The following is a 23606-nucleotide window of genomic DNA, read 5'->3' as shown; positions in this document are numbered from 1 at the left end:
GTAGATTAATAATTAATTGTCTACCACTTGTCCTTAATAATTTTGACAAAATAATAGAACAATAGGTTCATCATCGGCAGTCACTCGTGGTCGAGTATGACTGTCCTATGTATCGGGCCCCAGAGGCGAGGCGTGCAGGCCCACCAGTGTGTGGACACGCCCTGGCGTCCGCCAACCACTGCCCCATCTATGGGTTAAATAGATATAAGACCTCAACGGTGGAAGTGGCGGAGGATGACACTGCATTTCACAACGGCACTAAAGGCGGATGAAGGCTGCAACAGAGGGTGGTTTCCAGTCGTCATGGATCCATGCCACTGGATCAAGGCCCCTCTCTGCCAAGGACCGTGTGGTGGCTGCAGGCGCATCAGTCTCCCCACGCTAAAAGACGTCACGCGCAGGCGTCCTCCCGAATGGGAACCCATCCATTCTGAGGTAACTGCACATGTCAGCAGACTAAATTAGGAGCCTTTGTTTGCTTACTTACTAATAAAAGTACAATTTGTCTTGTACGTTCACTATTTTATTTAAGGACAAGCTTGCAATAAGAAACATATGTTTAATGTACCGTAAGATTTTTTTGTTAAAATAAAGCCAATAACGCAATTTTTTGTGGTCCCCTTTATTTAGAAAAGTATAGAAATAATTTTCGTACCGGTACCAAAATATTGGTATCGGGACAGCACTACTGTGAATACGTATGTACATGTGATGTACATATGTTGGAGCGAAAAGCTCTAAAAAACGTTTTCACATTTTCATTATAGGTTATTGTGTGTAGAATTTTGAGGACGAAAATGAATGTGTTTCGTTTTGTAATAAGGCTGTAACAAAGTGTGGAAAAAGTGAAGCGCTGTGAATACGTTGTGGATGCACTGTATAAATAAGGTATTGTAACCTATTTTTATGGGCTTGCCTCTTTATGATGTTAAGTTCCTGTTATATGCTGTTATACAGTATATGCCTTCCGCTCTTATTTTGTAGTTTCATACAGTATAGGCGACATTTATAAACCCTCGGTTACAGTATGTTAAACATGGGGGTTAATGTTCACATCGTGTAATTGTTGTTGCCGATACAAGTGTTATTTTTAGCATGATCATTTGGGATATGACAGAATTAAAACATTCGTGGCACTCGTTTGCCCTTTCGGTGTCCTGGCCTGGCCACAATCATCACGCAGCGTGTTCCCACTTCCTCATCATGTCACGGAGTTAAAGCTCCACTATACCTGATGAGGCAAGTCTCCATCGTCTTCCGCGGCGGCCCACTCGCTCTCTGCCGGGCTCACGCTCTCGGAGATGCCGCTGTCCTCCTCGCCCGCCGGCTCGTCGCTCTCCGAGTCCGACCCCCACGTCGAGTCGCATTCCTCCACGGTGCTCGGCTCCTTGAACCTCCAGTGGCCCAACAGATTTCCCATTTAAATATAGGCAGCGCCCTTCCCCTCGGATGGGTACCGTCACTAAATATCACATTATGAGCCCAGTTTGACGCCACCGAGCACCGCCTTCAACTATTCGCACTCCACTCCGCCAGCACACTGACAGCAAAACGTTTGAAGGCTCTTACAGCGCATGCGCATGGTGGTTAGTGCCATTTTGACCAATAAGAAACAGCATATGACTGTAGTGCAGGAATTGGAACTGACAGGCTTTTCCAACTTTTTTTAAAATTGTATTTTATTCTAATATTTACACAGTACACCGATTATATTACACATTTTATACACTTGAATTGTTAAAATCAGCAGTCATGTTAACTATTTTTTTCAATATTTTTTGGTGAATCTCTGTAATTTGCTTTGTCAGGTGTCATGTGTGTTAGACATTAAATAATATTTTGTTGAGGTTGTTTTTAATCTGATCTCGGGGTTGCCATAGCACCGTGTCCGCCCTGAGATCGTGAGTTCAAACCCCAGCCGAGTCATACCATAGACTATAAAAGCGGCACCCATTACCTCCCTGCTTGGCACTCAGCATCAAGGGTTGGAATTGGGGGTTAAATCACTAAAATGATTTCCGAGCGCGGCCACCGCTGCTGCTCACTGCTCCCCTCGCCTCCCAGGGGGTGGAACAGGGGGATGGGTCAAATGCAGAGGGTAATTTCACCACACCTAGTGTATGTGTGTGACTATCAGTGGTACTTTAAAGACTTTAAAGACTTGAGAAGAGGCACCAAATGGGATGGCACTGAAGAGCAGACTTCAACAGAAAAAAAGCCAATGAAACTGTAGTTTTGCATTAAGTCCGTTAGATGGGGACAAAGACCAATACATGTTTCCAATGCGCAACGGACTTTAAAAAAAGCCCTGAGATACTATTATATCTATTGGGCAAATATGTATTTTTATAGTCAAAGAGTAATTCTTCCTACTAAACATTATAATATGAATATAAAATAGTCGAATGATGAATGTGACCTGGAGTTTAAGGGTTCCTCTAATTCTAACTAATTTTGCATATCGTTCAATCATTATAAAAGACATAACGACAGAGAGATTTTTTTTTAATGCATTCTAACTTGAAGATAAACGTAAATAAAAGTCTCCTTACGGCTGAGCAAATGGGAGGTCCTCTATTTTACCCATAAAATCCAATAAATAACCATCCAAAAACTGCCAACAATACTCAATTTACATTTTGTGACTTGAATATAAACCGAATTTTAGTGATATTGTTATTATAAGTGCTAACGCAGACTAACAATTTATAGCGGCACTGTGATCACAAGCCTGTGTACAATTTCGACATGATAGACTGGCAAGGTGTTTCCAAGCTTCCTTGCTCCCTGGAAGTTAATTGTAGATCATAAATCATACATCTCACCTGGACAGAAGAAGTCTGAGGACGTATTCCAACAAGTTGGTACACTTTGACAGCCATTTAGGACCTGGAGATGGCGAGAACGACATGTAAAGAAGCTTTAAAGTGCATTTTTCCCAGTTAGAAAAACCTAGTTGGGTTGTCTTTTTGTTATTGGCATCAATCGTTCGCGATAATGGGCCTGCTCAGTGGCCTAGTGGTTAGAGTGTCCGTCCTGGGATCGGTAGGTCGTGAGTTCAAACCCCGGCTGAGTCATATCAAAGACTATAAAAATGGGACCCATCACCTCCCTGCTTGGCACTCAGCATCAAGGGTTAGAATTGGGGGTTAAATCACTGCTGCTCACTGCTCCCCTCACCTCCCAGGGGGTGAACAAGGGGATGGGTCAAATACAGAGGACAAATTTCACCACACCTAGTGTGTGTGTTTACTTTAACGTATATTGCCCATCCAATCTGAAGCTCAGACGGGACATTTGGCTCTGGACTCAAATGTTTTCCTCCTAATTTTTGTTACTTTGCGGCACTTCTAACTGGCGAATCCCAAGTAGTGAGGCTTTCTGTGCTTCCTGTGTGTGTAAAGCTGGCGCCCTGCGCTACGCCCAGCAAGACAAAGATTGTGAATGACTGTAAAGAGGGCTCACTGTGTTCAGTTAATTTGTCGTGCTCAGGTGCTGAAAGCGAAGCAAAGAGTGAGACGTCCCTCTCCATGTTTGAAGCAAGAGATGAACAAACGTGAGGCTAAACATTTGTGATTATCACTGTCACTCAAATCCCCAGTATAGAGAAAAAAACATTAAAAAACCTCAGCCTCCTGCGGTTATTTATCGCACTAATTAAAACATTGATGTCAATTCGTAAGAGCTGCATTAAAGCAGGCAAAATGCTGCATGCAACTCGAGAGCTGCGGGTTGACCAGGCCTGGCGTAGATATTATAAATTAATTTTGGCTTTTTTCATACTTCCTCCAAATGAGCCGTTTGGATTTTGCTTTAACTTTTGACGTTTTCTGACCTGTGAGGTCTGCGAATATCTCCATACAGTATGTGGTAAAGGTTTACCCGAAGAGTTTAACGTGAGTTCGCCATTTTTTAAATTTATATAGGAGCTTTTGTAGTCAGCAAGACAACATGCCCAAAGTATGACCTGAAGAACGACAATGTTCTGTTTTTGTTTGTATCAACCAACACAGGTCACGAGACAAATTTTCCGCATCATATGAAAAAATAAGAAGTGCCTGGCTAACTTTTATGTTTTGTGGCAATGTGCCTTTAACTGTGAAGAAGTCTCTCTTAGTGTGTGCCAACAACTTCAAACATTCCTGCTTCCCAAACCTGCGCTGGTATAAAGATTGATTTTTCACAAAAACTACTTCTAATGGCGGGGTCGGTGCCTAACATTTATGTCAATGTAGGAGATAATCAAACCGTCAGTACAACAGTAGGTTAAAATGTGTGAATTATATTTTAGCAATGTTATCTTTGGGCTCCTTAAACGGCTGCCATAGTCTTTCGATTTGTCTGTAGACCAGAGCCATGCTCAATCCAATCAGTATATTCCCTGTTATCACAGTTCCAAATAGATAGATATCTTCTACGTCTTTTACAGAAAGAACTGTCAGGCACACAACTCTCCACCTTTCCCAAGAGACCCTCATGTATCCGGCAGCAAACATCCCATCAGGAAAGGGAGGTTCCCCTAAACCTGTGCTTCCTCTAAAACTAATGTAAAGTATACAAACAACAGAAAAATAAGTGTTTATTGCATTTTAACAGAAGTATAGATAGAACATGTAAAAAGTTAGCAGATATTAAAAGTAAATGAACAAGTAGATGAATAATCAATTTTTTTACCACTTTTTCCTCATTATTTTGACAAAATAATAGGTAGACAACACAATATGCTACTGCATTCACCAGCAGCCAAATTAGGAGCCTTTGTTTGCTTACTACAAAAAGACAAGTTGTCTAATATGTTCAAATTTTTATGTGGGGGCAAAATTGTTCCTCGATTGCAATAAGAATCTTATGTTTAATGGACCGTAAGATTTTTGGTTAAAATAAAGCCAATAATGCCATTTTTTGTGGTCCCCTTTATCGGGACAACCCTAATACACATATATACACATACACATATATACTGTACATATACATATATGAACACACACATACACATATATATATACTATATTGCCAAAAGTATTTGGCCCCCTGCCTTGACTCACATATGAACCTGAAGTGCCATCCCCTTCCTAACCCATATGGTTCCATATGTCGGTCCACATTTTGCAGCTATTACAGCTTCAACTCTTCTGGGAAGGCGTGTATACAAGGTTGCGGAGTGTGTTTATAGGAATTTTTGACCATTCTTCCAAAAGCGCATTGGTGAGGTCACACACCGATGTTGGTCGAGAAGGCCTGGCTCTCAGTCTTTGTTCTAATTCATCCCAAATGTGTTATATCAGGCTCAAGTCAGGACTCTGTGCAGGCCAGTCAAGTTCATCCACACCAGACTCTGTCATCCATGTCTTTATGGACCTTGCTTTGTGCACTGGTGCACAGTCATGTTGGAAGAGGAAGGGGCCCGCTCCAAACTGTTCTCACAAAGTTGGAATTGTCCAAAATGTTTTGGTATCCTGGAGCATTCAAAGTTCCTTTCACTGGAACTAAGGGGCCAAACCCAACTACTAAAAAACAACCCCACACCATAATTCCTCCTCCACCAAATTTCACACTCGGCACAATGCAGTCCGAAATGTAGGGTTCTCCTGGCAACCTCCAAACCTAGACTCGCCAGATGGAAAAGCGTGATTCATCACTCCAGAGAACGCGTCTCCACTGCTCTAGAGTCCAGTGGCGACATGCTTTACACCACTGCATCCGACGCTTTGCATTGGACTTGGTGATGTATGGCTTAGATGCAGCTGCTCGGCCACAGAAACCCATTCCATTAAGCTCTCTGCGTACTGTACATGGGCTAATTGGAAGGTCACTTGAAGTTTGGAGCTTTGTAGCAACTGACTGTGCTGAAAGTCGGCGACCTCTTTGCACTATGCGCTTCAGCATCCGCTGACCCCTCTCTGTCAGTTTACATGGCCTACCACTTCGTGGCTGAATTGCTGTTGTTACCAAACTCTTCCATTTTCTTAAAATAAAGCAGACAGTTGACTTAGGAATAATTAGGAGCGAGGAAATTTCACGACTGGATTTGTTGCACAGGTAACATTCTATGACAGTTCCACGCTGGAAATCACTGACTCCTGAGAGCGGCCCATTCTTTCACAAATGTTCAAATCAAATCAAATCAAATCAAATAACAAAAAAAAAAGAAGAAAAAAAAAGGCATAGATTGCATTGATTAGCCATCAATCTATGCAATGTATGCTAGAAATAAAAGCAATAATCAAAAGAAAATTAAAACAGCCTCTACAACAACAGATACGTGTACACACAGACAGAGAACACACATTTTCTCTTCTTGCCCGCCATGTCTGAAACATGATGTCTCTTCTTCTGCTTCTTTTTCTGTTCTGATTGCCGCACTCAACTTCGAGGTGTAACTGTTTTTACTGTCCGGTCGGAAACGCCAGCCAGTGAAGAATGGTGTAGCAGTATTGTTGTCTGGGTGGAAATCGTGATAATGGTGGCCCGGGAGATTTTCGGGTAGGGCACTGATATTCGGGACTCTTCCGGGAAAATCGGGAGGGTTGGCAGGTACGGGCACATGCTGATAATAAAGTTTCATATTTTGACACTGCATTAGGAAAACACTTCAAGTATTTTTATTTAACCTAACAAATTATGTGATACTTGTCCAGAGTTTACTCTGCCTTCTGCCCGAGTAATCTGGTGTGCCCTATGGTCTGAAAATACGGTACTCTGTTGCAATTGGTCATGGGTAAAGGGAACGGCACCTGCCCCCTCCCACACCGCCACAGAGACCCGCACGTTTACACATACAGTTACTGTCAATCCTCTTATATTCTGTCCTTCTTTATCAGCATTTCACCATTCCTTGATTTTCCCGGTAATTGTACCTTCCATGAAAAAAAATCCTGTCCAGTACTGTCGACAACTGTAGCAACCGCTTTCGGCCTTGGCAACACTCGGTCCACATCAGCGTATACCACACATTCTGATCATCTCTCTACCTGGCCCTGTACAGTGCAAGCCAGGTACATACTGAACCCTGAACAGAGCGTACTGTTGCACCACTGATAGCATCCTATAACAGTACTCCACCTCCATGGTCAAGTGTATCTGTTCTGTAGGACCCCACACTTGAAAAGGGTGGCTCACTGTTTAAGCGTTTAGCAGGATTCCATTCACAGTAATAAATGCAGTTGTTTTTTTATCCATTTATCTAAACCAGTTTTCAATTTGCGGCTTGCAGTTGGCAGATGAAAAACATTAGAAACAAACACAATACACTTAATACATATTTACAACATTAAAACCATTTTAATGAAATAGCAGTGATAACATCAACTAATGCTTGGACATAGTTTACAATTATTTTGAAGGTAATGGTCAAATACCAGTCTTTATCCTCTCAGGGCGTTCAATCGATCGCAACTGGACTGCTTGGTTTGTTTTGGAAGACGTTTCGCCTCTCATCCGAGTGGCTTCATCATTCAGAGCTCATCGACTTAGATTGGTCAGATATAGTCTAGCGGCTGTTGCCAAAACCCCAAATGTTTATACTCCAAAGGGTGTGCCTGGGCAAGGATGGTTTTGCCCTACCGTGGTGAGCAAAACAACTGTTTTGATGCAAACGAGCAATCCTAACTGTCAAAGCCAACGACAGTCGTTGAAGTGTAATTTACCCTCGTTAGCATTGAGGTATTGTGTGGCAGAACGATCGCTGTGGATCAACTACTACCAATCCGAAATAGTCGTAATCCCCCGCGTAAGCATTCTATTCAGCTGTGAACAAATGGCACAAATGGTATACTGGTTACCAGTGTTGGGACTAACGCGTTACTAAGTAATGCGTTACTGTAACGCCGTTAGTTTCGGCGGTAACTAGTAATCTAACGCGTTATTTTTTTTATATACAGTAACTCAGTTACCGTTACTGCATGATGCGTTACTGCGTTATTTTACGTTATTCGTATGTAGTATCGGCTAGAAACTGAAGATCTGAGTGTGTTTTATTGGAGCGCTCCGGTGGAAAAGAAGAGGCGTGCTTTCCCCCACCCACAGAAAGCACGCCTCCCCGCAGGGGAGACGTTCCTCCAGAGCCGTACTTCGGGTCTAACAACCTACACTTTACCCGGAAGAGGGTCTTTACAGCTGAGGGTGAATGACGAGCCCGGCGGTTTGTTGCAACTTTATGACTTTATTGGTGTTATGCACGCAGCCATCCACCAAGCTAGTGCACCTACACACAGGGGCGCCGAAAAGGGGGGGGGGGTAAAGGAGATGGATTCAAGGGGCCCATGAATGAGGGGGGCCCAGAGAGGCCCCTAATGATGATGAAATTATAATACAGAAAAAATAATGACACTAAGTTATTAACTAACATATAATCACACATGTTTTATTTTCCATGTCCCGGTAACAATACCTTTATTTGTTTTGGAAGCATCAACACATGCAGGGCCCTCCCTTCCCCCCTCTATTTACGTAAAATGGTTCAGTCCGACTGGATCAGCTGCAGGTAGAGCACGGCGATTTGTCACAGACAGACAGCGCCACAGCGGGCAAAGTGGAGAAGACAGCAGCATGCCTCAAAAATCAGGCAGCCAAAAAAGAAGGGAAAAGAAAATAAGAGAGGAGAAGGAGTTGAAGGGTCGACAATATGTCACCCAATATTTCCAAAAAAAAGGTGGGTTTGTTAGTTGTGGTGGAAAGTTATGCATATTAACTTTGTCCCTGTCTGTGGTAATAAGCTGGCTCACTTTTCTCACCATGTTAGCTCAAGAAAACTCTGGATTTTTACATTTTACTGCTATATTAGTTAAATAATCAATCCAGTCAAACATTTATCAAGCTGTTCTTATTCAATAATAGTTGATATCCCCTCTGTCACAATGTTGCCTCATTCTGAACAGAGTCAAGTGCACCAGCAGCAGCAGCAGCTGTCTGTCAGCCCCCAAGTCCCCCTGCCCCTGAATCAGCCCCAGTGCCCCCACATGAGGAAGGAGGTGAGCAGCTGTGTGTGTTGAAATAATAATAATAATATAATACAAAATATAATACATTTTACTACAGTCTCAAGAATCAGTGGTGCAGCAAATAAATGACTCAAAATTAATTCCATTGTATTCAGAATACCATTAAAATGCATAATTGTATGTAAAATAGCATCAAAAAATGTTGCCGCTGTGTTGGGGGCCCTGTAAAGATTCTTTTCATGGGGCCCAAAATCCTTAGCGGCGCCCCTGCCTACAGCACTCACTGTCGCCGCTCCCTCACCTCTCTCGCCCACTCACTCACTGACGTCACTCACCTCTCATGCTGTCATATCTTAAAGGGCCACACACACACACACACATACGCTACTCTCATAACAACTAACAAGACATCATGGCGAAGCCAGAAGTCGAGTTTTTTAACATGGAGACATTCTCAATACTTTTCTTTTGTCGAGCACAAAGAAAAGAACATTTTAGTTAAATGTAAGTTGTGTCTTGGATCAAAGATCCCATCTACTTAGAGTTAAAGTTAAAGTGCCATTATGTTGCAGCTATTTAAAATAGTTTTGTCAATTTTTTCTGGCCTGAAATAAATTGGCCCTTTGAAACATATCTTTGTCTTTGTGTGTTGTATGTAGACCACATTGCTTTCTGAGTTCAGTGATGCAAATGCATGTCAAGTTGATCAACAGATGGTATTATTCTCCAGTGCAATAACAGTACTGAAATGAAGGCTAAAAGGGCATTAATGGGAGCCTTAAAAAAAGGGGTGGGGGGAAGAAGTAACTAAATAGTTACTTTTCACAGTAACGCATTACTTTTTGGTGTAAGTAACTGAGTTAGTAACTGAGTTACTTTTGAAATAAAGTAACTAGTAATTGTAACTGGTTACTGGTTTTCAGTAACCAACCCAACACTGCTGGTTACCTTCTGTGACCAGAATGTTTCTAACTCCTGTTATTTGTTGGAGGCTAAATTGCAGAGTCTTTTAGAAATAGCTGAAAGAACGGTGTTGTATGTGGGAGACAGGTGTTGTTGCAGACCACCTCCTCTGTTCAGGGATGGTTTTTCAACCTTGACAAAGATGGCTTCCCTCATTTCTCTTTCGAACCATCCGTTCTCCTTGTCCAGAATCTGTACATTTTTGTTGTCAAATGAGTGCTGTTTCTCTCTGAGGTGCAGGTAGACAGCTGAGTCTTGGCCTGAAGAGTTTGCCTGTCTATGCTGTGTCATGCGTCGGTTTAGTGGTTGTTTTGTTTCCCCAATATATGAATCAGTGAATTCATCATTACACTGGATAGCATACACCAGATTGTTTTTGTGGGTGTGGGGTGTACGGTCTTTAGGATGCACCAGTCTCTGTCTCAAGGTGTTTCCTGGTTTGAAGTGTACTGGGATGTTGTGTTGATTAAAAATCATTTTGAATTTCTCAGACAGACCAGATATATATAGAATGACAATATATTAGTGTCTGTCACCCTTTTCCTCCTCATCCACTCTGTTCTTGTTATTTCTGGAACTCGATGCACTTTTCACAAACGACCACAGGGTAACCACAAGTTTTTACGGCTTCCCTAAAAGGCCTATGCTTTTTCTATTTGGCCAGCTGGCTGGTAGGAACATTGTCAGCTCTGTGTTGTAGGGTTCTCATAACGCCCAGTTTGTGTTTGGGTGGGTGGTGGGAGTCAAAAAGTAGGTGTTGATCTGCATAGGCGCCGATCTACATTTCTGCCAGGGGGTGCTCGGTGTGTCTGTAATAGTGTTGTCCCGATACCAATATTTTGGTACCGGTACCAAAAGTATTCAGGTACACAAAAAATGTCATTATTGAATTTATTTTAACAAAAAAATCTTACAGTACATTAAACATATGTTTCTTATTGCAATTTTGTCCTTAAATAAAATAGAGAACATACAAGACAACTTGTCTTTTAGTAGTAAGTAAACAAACAAAGGCTCCTAATTTAGCTGCCGACGTATGCAGTAACATATTGTGTCATTTATCATTCTATTATTTCGTCAAAATTATTAAGGACAAGTGGTAGAAAATGAATTATTAATCTACTTGTTCATTTACTGTTAATATCTGGTTATTTTCTGTTTCAACATGTTCTATATACACTTCTGTTAAAATGTAATAATCACTTATTCTTCTGTTGTTTGATACTTTACATTAGTTTTGGATGATGAAATTTGGGTATCAATCTGAAACAGAATCATACATTGGTCATATTCAAAGTCCTCATGTGTCCAGGGACATATTTCCTGAGTTTATAAACATAACATAAATTAAAAAAAAAACCCAAAGAAGATTTTGCAATGTTAAAAAATATCGATGTAATCATAGTAGTATCGACTAGATATGCTATTGTACGTGGTATCATTACAGTGGATGTTAGGTGTAGATCCACCAATGGTGTTTGTTTATATTGTAGTGTCCCGGAAGAGTTGGTGCCACAGGGAATTCTGGGAATTTGTTGTGTAGTGTTTATGTTGTGTTGCGGTGTAAATATTCTTCCAAAATGTGTTTGTCGTTGTTGTTTAGTGTGGTTTCACTATATGGCACATGTTTATGACAGTGTTGGCATTGTTCATACTGTCACCCTTAGTGTGACATGTATGGCTGTTGACTAAGTATGCACTTCATTCGCACGTATGCAGTGTGTTAAAGGTCTAGATTATTGTGTTATTAGTTTGTTGTCGGGCACAATGAAATCCTGGTTAGGATTCGTTAATTATACACATTATAAATTGTGAATTTTTATTATGTAAAATGTACCAAACTCATCACAAAATTAATATCAACAGGATTGATATTACAAAAATTATTCCAAAGATTGAAAATTGCCATCAATCCCACGTGGGTGCTCGGCATTGTGCCAAAGCACCCACGGGATCGGTGCCTATGTTGATCGGTATGTGTGGGTTTTTGGTAAACCCCGACATGGAGGTCCCTGTTTTCTCCAATGTGGACATCACAGTCCAAAACAAGCAACTTACTGTCTTTGACATCCTCACGTGTGAACTTGATGTTTTTGTCCACTGAGTTCATGTGCTCGGTGAAGGCTTGCACTTCTTGGTTTCTGATTTTCACCCATGTGTCATCCATATATCTGTACCAATGACCTCATGCTGTTCTCATAGACAGTCTTTATCCTAAACCTTGCACAACCCAATGTAACACAATTAACCTCATATTTTACTGTTATTCCCCATTTTATGGCCTAAACTAAAAACCCTACATACACCAAAAGGTATATAACACAAAAGCAATAGATAATAGACCAAAGTAACTAATTTCCACTATAACCAAATACATTTAATTACCACAGTTAAGTTATTAAATCATTTGTTGACACATGTTGACAAATATAAACTGCTCAAAAAATAAAGGAAACACTTAAAGTTATGGAAAGTTATGTGGAAATAGTGTCAAAGCGCTTTGAGTACCTTGAAGGTAGAAAAGCGCTATATACGTATAACCCATTTAAACAACACAATGTAAAGCCCACTGCTCCCCTCACCTCCCAGGGGTGACCAAGGGTGATGGGTCAAATGCAGAGAATAATTTTGCCACACCTAGTGTGTGTGTGATAGAGATGCACGGTTTGCGGACACAACTGCGGAGTCCGCGGATAAACCGCGGGTCGGGCGGGTGACATGACGAAAAAAATAGATTTTAAATAGATTCGGACGGGTGGCGGTTGAACCAATTCGGAAATATATATACATAGTTAAATGTTGTTACCCACATACGAAAAACGAGCAGCACTCTTTGAAACAGTCAATTATTCAGTCAATCACTTCACCATAAAAGTAGGTGACAGTGTCATCGCCAGGAAAGATGAGGTCACCTACCTAGGTTCCATTCTAGAGGCTAACCTTTCCTGTGATAAAATGGCAACCAAGGTAATCAAAAAGGTTAACCAACGAACGAGATTTCTCTACAGAATTTCCTCTCTGGTCAACAAAAGCACCTTGAGGATTCTGGCGGGAACTCTCGTTCAACCCTTTTTCGATTACGCATGCACCTCCTGGTACCCTAGCACCTCCAAAACCCTCAAATCTAAACTCCAAACATCTCAGAACAAGCTAGTCAGGTTACTTCTAGACCTCCACCCCAGATCCCACCTCACTCCTACCCACTTCTCTAAAGTGGGCTGGCTCAAGGTGGAGGACAGAGTTAAACAACTTGCACTGAGCCTAGTCTATAAAATCCGCTACACCTCCCTGATACCGAAGTACATGTCAAACTACTTCCTTAACGTAAATGACCGCCATAACCACAACACCAGGGGGTGCTCCACTAACCACGTTAAACCCAGATTCCGAACTAACAAAGGTCTTAACTCATTCTCTTTCTATGCCACATCAATGTGGAATGCGCTCCCAACAGGTATAAAAGAAAGGGCATCTCTATCCTCCTTCAAAACCGCAATGAAAGTTCACCTCCAGGCAGCTACAACCCTAAACTAACACCCTCCCCGGATTGCTAATAATCAAATGTAAACAATCAAATGCAGATTCTTTTTCTTATGCCTTCTGATCTCTCTCTCTCTCTCTCTCTCTCTCTCTCTCTCTCTCTCTCTCTCTCTCTCTATGTCCACTACTTGATGTCCATATCCCCCCCCCCTCCCTCCCTCCACACCCCTGATTGTAAATAATGTAAATAATTCAATGTGATTATCTTGTGTGATGACTGTATTATGATGATAGTATATATGATAGTATATATCTGTATCATGAATCAATTTAAGTGGACCCCGACTTAAACAAGTTGAAAAACTTATTCGGGTGTTACCATTTAGTGGTCAATTGTACGGAATATGTACTTCACTGTGCAACCTACTAATAAAAGTCTCAATCAATCAATCAATCAATCAATCAATCATCAGGCACTGCAGCACAACACAACACAGTCTGATGGGTTTGATTTCCCCCCTTCAGCTATTTGCCTTGGCCAATAAGTTGCAGGTAATTTTTTATTATTATTATTTATTTAATTTATTTTTGTTTAAATAGGGATGACATACATATGTTATTGTATAATTTAAGTTTGTGCGCGTGATTGACAGCCTAAGGCTTATGAGGCACATTTTTTATTATTTTTTTTTGTTTCAACTTAAAAACGTATGAGCCTATGCCTATGCCTACAACATAGGCTAAGTGTTTATCTTTATTTTCCTGCCTGTCGTTGACAATGGAGATTGTCTGATATTTTGTCATGGCTGCACATCAATCAATAAAAGTTAATCTTTGTCGCAAAATTGTTCACTGTTTCACTGTGCACCCCGCCCTCGTCCCTATTTGAGCATTATAACGTTAACAAGTTAATATTCATTGAAATAAATTCAGAATTTTTTTTTTACCTAACGAAAATATAGGCCTAGTCTTTCTAAAACATTTTTCTAACTTCTTAAAAGCATCGTTCTGCTTGCTGCAACTGCGCACACAAAGTGTGAGGAACGTACTCCTGCATTGGCAACAATAGTCAACACTTTCTTAATGGAAATTACAATAATATTATAATAATGATAAATAACATTATCATGCATTAATATCTCTTAGCCACTAATGCGTGGCCAAGAGATGTTAATGCATGGCACGCATTGAATGTCTCTGCTGCATTGGATCAGTCTCCTTTCTTTAACAGGCAAAAGCTTTCTAACCTCACTAATGCCTTGCATCGTCTATATTAGCTATATAACAACGGGCGGGTGGGGGGCGGGTGTGGTTTTGATAAAATGTTGGTTCGGGTGGATGGCGGGTGAATGACGACTTTTGTGATGCGGTTGCGGATGAAATAATTGCCTATCCGCGCATCTCTAGTGTGTGACAATCATTGGTACTTTAACTTAACTCCGAAGTAATCACACTCCTGTGAAATAAATCTGTCTACTTAGGAAACAACACTGATTGACAATTAATTTCTGTAATGCCTGTAGTGTTTTTCCACCTAATGTTTGAGTGTGACTCCAAATTCAGACCTCCATGGGTTAATACATTTGATTTCCATTGATAATTTTCATGTGATTTTGTTGTCAGCACATTCAACTATATAAAAAACAGCATATTCGATAAGATATTTCATTCATTCAGATCTAGAATGTGTTATTTTAGTGTTTCCTTTATTTTTTTGAGCAGTTTATAAACTGTATACACCCAGACAACACCACTAAGCATCAATAGGAATTCCAATTACTTGAGCAGCACATAATGCTCTTACCCTCTTTAGTCTTCAAGTGATAGTTTTTGTGCAGTTCCCAATCCTCTGTTTTTCGAGACCATTCAACTTCCTTGTCTACCCTTCCTACCCGTACACACAGCAGCTTCAATATAAAGCCACCTAGTTCCCTGATTGAAATTAATTCCACCTGGTGCTGAGGCCTGCTGTCTGATTAGGGTTTGGTTCACCTGGTGCCAAGTCCTGCACGCTGAGAGGTGTGGCTACAGGCAGTTTGCCACAACATCCATCATGCTGACTTGAAGAGGAGCTCTGTGGCTGTTATTGATCTAGCCAAGTGACCTGCTGAAGGCTTCTTTTCTTCGAGGACTAATGGTATCGATTTAAGATAAAAATTAAAGTAAGGAGACATTCTCTGATAAATTCTTATAGTATGAAGAAAGACAACACCGACATCAGCCACAAGAGCACATCTCTTCATTTCCTATGGAAAATAAAGTAGACGATTGTGATATGCAGAATTGTGCAGGACTTCCACCAGTACAAATGCCTTTAATGCTGATTCCATCCCATCTAAACCATCTCCAAAATCAGCAAACACACAGCTACATACTGTGGATCCTTACGTTGGAGGAAAAGCCAAAACCTTAAATACCAAAGTGTCCTCCAGATATTCTCATTTATCAGGTCAGTGTATTCTTAGGCCATTGAACCGATCACAACTGGACTGTTTTTATTGTCTTTGACGATATTTTGCCTCTCATCTGAGCAGGCTTAATCAGTTCATGCTCACAGACTTAGATGGGACTGAGCCAGTCTAAAAGCTTGGTGCCAGACACAAACTATTTATCCTCTTAGAGGAGAAGGCATGTCCCGACAAGAATGGTTGCGCTATATTGTGGTGAAAAAAACGACAGTTCTCAGAATGAAAGGAAGAGACCATGTAACTAAAAAGTGTCTATGGTTGGGTTTTTTTCAGAGGCTAACATGTTAAATCTGTTAGGAATGGTTGAAAGGACATTGTTTGTTGGGGATAGATGATGTCGCACACCTCTCACCTGTTTACGGATGAGGGCTATTCCCTATCCAGAATATGTAAATTTTTGTCTTCTCTTTGAGTTGCAAGTAGACAGCAAAGTCTTGACCTGAATAGTTTGCACATTTGTGTATTGACATGCACCTACTATGGTAGTAAGTGTTTTGTTTCCCCAGTATACAGTAAATCAGTGAATTTGTCACTGCACTGGACCACATACACCAGATTAGTTTTTCTCTAGGTATGGAGTGTCCGGTCTTTGGGGTGCACTAGTCGTTGTCTCAGGGTGTTTCCTGGTGTAGTGGATTGTTGTGTTGGTTAAAAATCTTCTGAGTTTCTGTACAGATGCAATAACATTGCCATTCGATATGTATTAGATATACCGGATATTTGTATCAGATAGACCTGATACATATGGAATGACAATTTTGTTGTGTCTTTCATATTTTTCCTCCTCACCCGCTTTGTTTTTGTTCCTTGTAGAACTTGATGCAACCAGTTGGGGTAACCACAAGCCCCTGGGCTTATGGGAAAATTATCAGCTTTGGGTTGTAGAATTCTGATAACACCCAGTTTGCCATCCAATGGACGATGTGAATCAAAAAGTAGATATCTTTCAAGATGTGTGGGTTTTTTAGTAGGCCCTAGTCGTCTCCAATGTGGACATCACAGTCCAAAAAAGGCAAATTACTCTCATTGACATCCTCTCGTGTGAACTGGATGTTTTTGTCCACTGAAGGCTTGCACTTCTTAGTTTCTGATTTTTCTGTTGCCCTAAAAGAGCTCAAAACTCTTCTAATCACATTTTCATGTAAAGGTTTGCCACAATAAATCCTGGAGAACCATTAGAACAACCGTGTTTTTGACTGTAAAAAGTTCCCATGAATTGAATGTATGTGGTATTGAGGCAAAGTTCCAGGAGTTTAATGTGGATCCATTCTGCAGGGTGCGATTAAGCAGTAATTGTTGCCTCACAGTCTCTACTGCATCCTGTGTTGGAATACAAGGGAACAGGGAGGGGATGTCAAATAAAACCACAGTTTCATTTGATGTCCAGTTTTAGGTCTCTGACAGCAATGCCAGTGAGAAAAACTGAAATAATCATCTTCAACCAGTTGCAATTTATTTTTGTCCACAGAAAGATGCGAACCAGGACAGCTCTGTTTAAGTCCAAGTCCTGAAAGAGCAGCTAATCTCTCAGCCTGATACACTGGCTAATTGTATGTGTCAGCGTAACAGATGATACTGCCATCCTGTTTATAGAAACGTAATGCTAAGGCATGAATGATACCAGTGATGAATCTCCCGTTCACAAATCTAAAAAAAAAAAAAGAGCTTGTGGAAAAGAATCATTGCCATGTCTGTTAGCATCTGACATGTAACTGGGTTTTATTTTCTAAAACAAATACTAAACAAACAATAGATTAAGGCAAGTTTATGATAAAATAATAATTATAAATATAAAATAGACACACATTTTGTGCATTACACTTGGTCCTCAAACACATAACCATTATAGACAAGACATGCATAAGGAGATTTTATGAACAGAAGAAGTTTTGTTGTGCAACAAGAATGTGGATGCTGTTGGTGAGGGTCCACGAGCATGGGCAAGGAAGTGGCTGGAGTATTTTGATAAATGTAAGCTGCATTGCTAAATGTCTGCCTGTTGCATCTGTTCTGGAAACGACAGTACGGCTGCAATACTACTACAGTGAATGACATACTGTATACATGTATCTATAAGAAGTACGGATATATGAGAGACTATTGTAGGTATAGCTTATGTTGCTGAGTCATTTGGACAATTGGATCATTGATCCTGCCGACTATATTATTGATTTGTGACAGATTAAATTGGAGATACTCACCCTCATCATATTGTGCTTGGGCCAACTTCACACCATGTGGAGATGGTTTCATGCTTTAAGTCTAGCATGGTCCGAATGGCCTAGTGCGCGTACACCATTAATTTGTTCCATGGGGCTTTTCATGAAGATTTTCAATGCAAGCTGGAGCCTCATTAAATGAAAGGCTGTTGAATAGGAAAGAATAAGATAAGACAGACTTTATTCATCCCACAATGGGGAAATTCTGTGGTTGCGGTGCATTTACCATGAATTGATTAACGTGGACCCCGACTTAAACAAGTTGAAAAACTTATTGGGGTGTTACCATTTAGTGGTCAATTGTACGGAATATGTACTGTACTGTGCAATCTACTAATATTAAAATGTCAATCAATCAATCAATTCTTACATACAGTAACAATAGTAAAACATAATTAAAACATTTTAAAACTTAAAGTGAGTAACACATAATAAATAATACATATTGCACGCGAAACAACTGCACTATTATAAATAAATAAAGATATATATATATATATATATATATATATATATATATTATTAATAAATAATCAAAAATCCCTTTAAGTCAATAAGAAATATCAATTAAAACATTCAAAGGTCATGATTTTAGTGATAATATTGTCCTGAAGCGACTGGTTATTAAATACGTTCAACATAATTGTTGAAAATTAAATTATCTGAATTTCATTCATTAATGGACGATTTAAACAATTATTGTATCTTTTATTTGTTAATGTATTTTGTATTCGAATTATCTATTATTTGGGTTTGTATACTGTATATTTAATTTTTGCACCAATAACAGGTCAGTGTATTCAGTCAATCAAATAAATCTTGTAGTGTTTATTCTGTTTTATAATTGAAGTAAATAAGTTTTAAAGTAATGACACATGGTTTTATCCCAGAGACACTGTATGTTGCCACACGACTATCAAAGTGGATGAGCTGAACGTTCCCTCAGAAGTCAGATAGAAGAGTTCATTGTCCACAGACGACAACTGGAGTGGAACATCAGTGAATCATACAGTAGCCCCACTAAGCCTTTTAAAGTTGGAGGAACGGTTCAAGAGGCCTTTGAAAGAATACGTGATATTGTATGAGGCAGGTTTGGAATTTTGTCATTTTAGGGGCAAGGCCAAATGTCAGGGCATTAAATAAAACAATTATTTTAAAGGGAAACTTCACTTTTCTTATTTTTTATTTTGCCCATTGTTCACAATCGTTATGAGAGACAAGAACACACGTCTTTTAAAAAAAAAAACATATTTTAAAGGTGATAAAAAATGGCTAAATGTTGTCACCGTTGTAGCCTTCAAAGCCCTCTGAAACCACTTCAAAACACTTTATCAACGTTTTGTATACACACTGCAAGTATATATATAATGTAGTAACAGACACGTTCATAACAAAATGTAATATGTACAATATTTACTGTATTTTGGTCATTTAAATCATTACCAGAACTAATTAATCGGCGCATTAATGACCGCTTCAATAGCAGTGCACGTCTGACTTCTGGCAACAGCCCCAAACACTTGTATCTGTTCTAATCATGGCAGATTTGGTAACAGACAACAAATACGACTATTTTTGGATAAATGAGGATTCACAACCTTATCTTTTGGAATCTGAATTTATGAAAGATGAACTACAAAGGAAGGGTGAGACGCTGGAGCAGACGGAAGCCGAGAGAGTGGGGTGAAAGTGTATCGAAGCTGCAAAATGTGGAATTTGAAGCCATGCTATTTCGACATAAATGGTGTGTTTACCAATAACTAACCGGAAACAACATCTGTGGCCAGCTGGACCAAAGAGACAACTGTCCATTGAATGAGTAACTTTAATATTAATACACGCAGCACGTCATGCGTGTTATTACAACTACAGTACATATGCTGTCTGTCTAGCTGTGTACAAACAACAATCAAATCAATCAAAGTTTATTTATATAGCCCTTAATCACAAGTGTCTGAAAGGGCTGCACAAGCCACAACGACAGATCCCACATCTGGGCAAGAAAAAACAACCCAATTGGATACAATGAGAAACCTCAGAGGGGACCGCAGATGTGGGGACCCCCGCCCCCCTGGGCGACCGGTGCAATGGATGTCGAGTGGATCTAGTTAATGGTGTGAGAGTCCAGTCCATAGTGGGGCCAGCAGGGGATCATCTTGAGTGGAGACAAGCCAGCAGCGCAGAGACGTCCCCAACTGATGCACAGATGAGTGGTCCACCCGTGTCCTGACTTTGAACAGCTAGTGCGTCATTTGTGGTCACCTGATAACCTCTCCATGCAGGAGAGGGGGGCAAAGCAGAAAAGAGACGGCAGATCAACTGGTCTAAAAGGGGGGTCTATTTAAAGGCTAGAGTATACAATGAGTTTTAAGATGGGACTTAAATGCTTCTACTGAACATGAAATGTGGGCTAATACTTTAAAAATACTGTAATATGATTTTTCATGTTCTTCAGTCAGTAAGATTGGTGTCTTCTCGCATTGTGTTGTGCATTACAAACTCAAACGTGTTTCGTGTCACCGTAGAAGCTAGCGTATCTCTTTCCGTAATTAGCTTCTACGGCTAATACCATAGCATGCCGATTTGTTACTATGCTAGAAAAAGAGCTCCTGAGTGTTCGCTCTTACAATAACAATGTCACTACAATTTGGTTATTATACAGGTTACTGAACGTAGACGAAGTATTGTTGTGTTTTTGAAACCATTTTTAAAGTGATTTTGAGGCAGAATGGTTTGATCCCATTAGCTGCATTGCTACCCACCTACAACGAGCCGATTATCACAAATTTGAATGCAAAAAAAAAAACCCTAAACTTTTATCTTCTTGTCGCTCATAAGGCTTGTGAACGAGAGGAGAAATTCCAAAAAAAAGTGCAGTTCCCCTTTCAAGGTTAAGGATGATAAGTTTTTAATATGCATTATTTTTAATTTAGTAAATGATGCTGTTTATTTCACAGAATTGTTTATTTCTTAACAATTGTTTTCTTTTGCCCGCAATGACGATAACATGTTGGGGTTTTATATCATTTATTGCACTGCCAGGACTGTTTTCTTTATGCAGTTTTCATTCACGTTAAAGTAGCGTGGTCGAGTGGGTTGAAGAAAACTGCAAAACCTGCACACATATTTGTGTTGCATAGCTAAATTATTGTCTTATTGTGCTTTCACAAATATATCAAATGTTCTTACCTTAGCTTAAAGGCCTACTGAAACCCACTACTACCGACCACGCAGTCTGATCTTAACATTGCAACACATGCCGGGTTAACTTATAAAGTGCAATTTTAAATTTCCCGGGAAACTTTCATCTGAAAACGTCTAGGTATGATGACGTTTGAAGGATTGAAGCGGAAGTATTGGGACACCATTGTATCCCAATACAAACAGCTCTGTTTTCATCGCAAAATTCCACAGTATTCTGGACATCTGTGTTGAGAAATCTTTTGCAATTTGTTCAATTAACAATGGAGACTGCAAAGAAGAAAGCTGTAGGTGGGATCGGTGTATTAGCGGCTGGCTACAGCAACACAACCAGGAGGACTTTGAGTTGGATAGCAGACACGCTACCGCGAGTACAGCTTTGGCTTCCAAACATTTGATCGCTTGCCCGTACGTGCGTGGCGCTATGTGCATGTCACGTACGTAACTTTGGGGGAATATATGTTTCTTGCCGACCGACTCTGAGGGCAGCCGGGGTGTCGTCGAAAGCTACAACGCCCGCCGCGCCGCTGTCCTCACCTTGACTTCCTCCGTCTCCGGGCCGTCGACCGCACCGATCATCGTGGTGAAGTCTTTCGTCGCGCCGTCGATCGCTGGAACGCAGGTGAGCACGGGTCGTGATGAGCAGATGAGAGCTGGCGTAGGTGGAGAGCCAATGTTTTTAGCATAGCTCTGTCGAGGTCCCGTAGCTAAGTTAGCTTCAATGGCGTCGTTAGCAACAGCATTGCTAGGCTTCACCAGGCGGTACAGCATTAACCGTGTGGTTACAGGTCCAGAGTTTGGTAGTATTGTTGATCTTCAATCAATCAATCAATCAATGTTTATTTATATAGCCCTAAATCACAAGTGTCTCAAAGGGCTGTACAAGCCACAACGACATCCTCGGTACAGAGCCCACATACGGGCAAGGAAAACTCACCCCAGTGGGACGTCAATGTGAATGACTATGAGAAACCTTGGAGAGGACCGCATATGTGGGTAACCCCCACCCCCTCTAAAGGAGACCGAAAGCAATGGATGTCGAGTGGGTCTGACATAATATTGTGAAAGTCCAACACATCAGCGAGAGTCCAGTCCATAGTGGGGCCAGCAGGAACCATCCCGAGTGGAAACGACTCAGCAGCGTAGAGATGTCCCCATCTGATGAACAGGATAGCGGTCCACCCCGGGTTTGGAGCAGAGTAGAAAAGAAAAGAAAAGAAACGGCAGATCAACTGGTCTAAAAAGGGAGTCTATTTAAAGGCTAGAGTATACAAATGAGTTTTAAGATGAGACTTAAATGCTTCTACTGAGGTAGCATCTCTAACTTTTACCGGGAGGGCATTCCATAGTATTGGAGCCTGAATAGAAAACGCTCTATAGCCCGCAGACTTTTTTTGGGCTCTGGGAATCACTAATAAGCCGGAGTTCTTTGAACGCAGATTTCTTGCCGGGACATATGGTACAATACAATCGGCAAGATAGGCAGGAGCTTGACTGTGTAGTATTTTATACGTAAGTAGTAAAACCTTAAAGTCGCATCTTAGGTGCACAGGAAGCCAGTGCAGGTGAGCCAGTATAGGCGTAATATGATCAAACTTTCTTGTTTTTGTCAAAAGTCTAGCAGCCGCATTTTGTACCATCTGTAATCTTTTAATGCTAGACATAGAGAGGCCCGAAAATAAAACGTTACAGTAATCGAGACGAGATGTAACGAACGCATGGATAATGATCTCAGCATCGCTTGTGGACAAAATGGAACGAATTTTAGCGATATTACGGAGATGAAAGAAGGCCGTTTTAGTAACACTCTTAATGTGTGACTCAAACGAGAGAGTTGGGTCGAAGATAATACCCAGATTCTTTACCGAGTCGCCTTGTTTAATTGTTTGGTTGTCAAATGTTAAGGTGGTATTATTAAATAGATGTCGGTGTTGAGCAAGACTGATAATCAGCATTTCCGTTTTCTTAGCGTTGAGTTGCAAAAAGTTAGCGGACATCCATTGTTTAATTTCATTAAGACACACCTCCAGCTGACTACAATCTGGCGTGTTGGTCAGCTTTAGGGGCATGTAGAGTTGGGTGTCATCAGCATAACAGTGAAAGCTAACACCGTATTTGCGTATGATGTCACCTAGCGGCAGCATGTAAATACTAAAGAGTGCAGGGCCAAGAACCGAACCCTGGGGAACTCCGCACGTTACCTTGACATAGTCCGAGGTCACATTGTTATGGGAGACACACTGCATCCTGTCAGTAAGATAAGAGTTAAACCAAGACGAGGCTAAGTCTGTCATCCCAATACGCGTTTTGATACGCTCTAATAAAATATTATGATC

General features: G+C 40.7%; 1 protein-coding gene across 3 annotated transcripts in view; it reads right to left on the bottom strand.

The window, feature by feature from the left end:
- Nucleotides 1-15258, bottom strand: part of ogfrl1 (opioid growth factor receptor-like 1) — a 50761-nt gene extending 35503 nt beyond the window's left edge. For 2 of the 3 annotated variants that reach the window (XM_062058841.1, XM_062058843.1), the window contains exon 1: nucleotides 1232-1533. In XM_062058841.1, the coding sequence (XP_061914825.1) occupies nucleotides 1232-1420 (189 nt within the window). In that variant the 5' untranslated portion in view covers nucleotides 1421-1533. Of the gene's footprint in view, nucleotides 1-1231; nucleotides 1534-2825; nucleotides 2890-15186 lie in introns of those variants that run through there. The other variant, XM_062058842.1, reaches the window with a different exon arrangement.
- Between the last annotated feature and the right edge of the window lie 8348 nt (nucleotides 15259-23606).

Source organism: Entelurus aequoreus, linkage group LG09 (genome assembly GCF_033978785.1).
Source record: "Entelurus aequoreus isolate RoL-2023_Sb linkage group LG09, RoL_Eaeq_v1.1, whole genome shotgun sequence".
In the NCBI taxonomy this organism is placed as follows: domain Eukaryota; kingdom Metazoa; phylum Chordata; class Actinopteri; order Syngnathiformes; family Syngnathidae; genus Entelurus; species Entelurus aequoreus.
The sequence above is the reverse complement of the archived record's forward strand: the minus strand, read 5'-3'. Positions and strand labels throughout refer to the sequence as shown.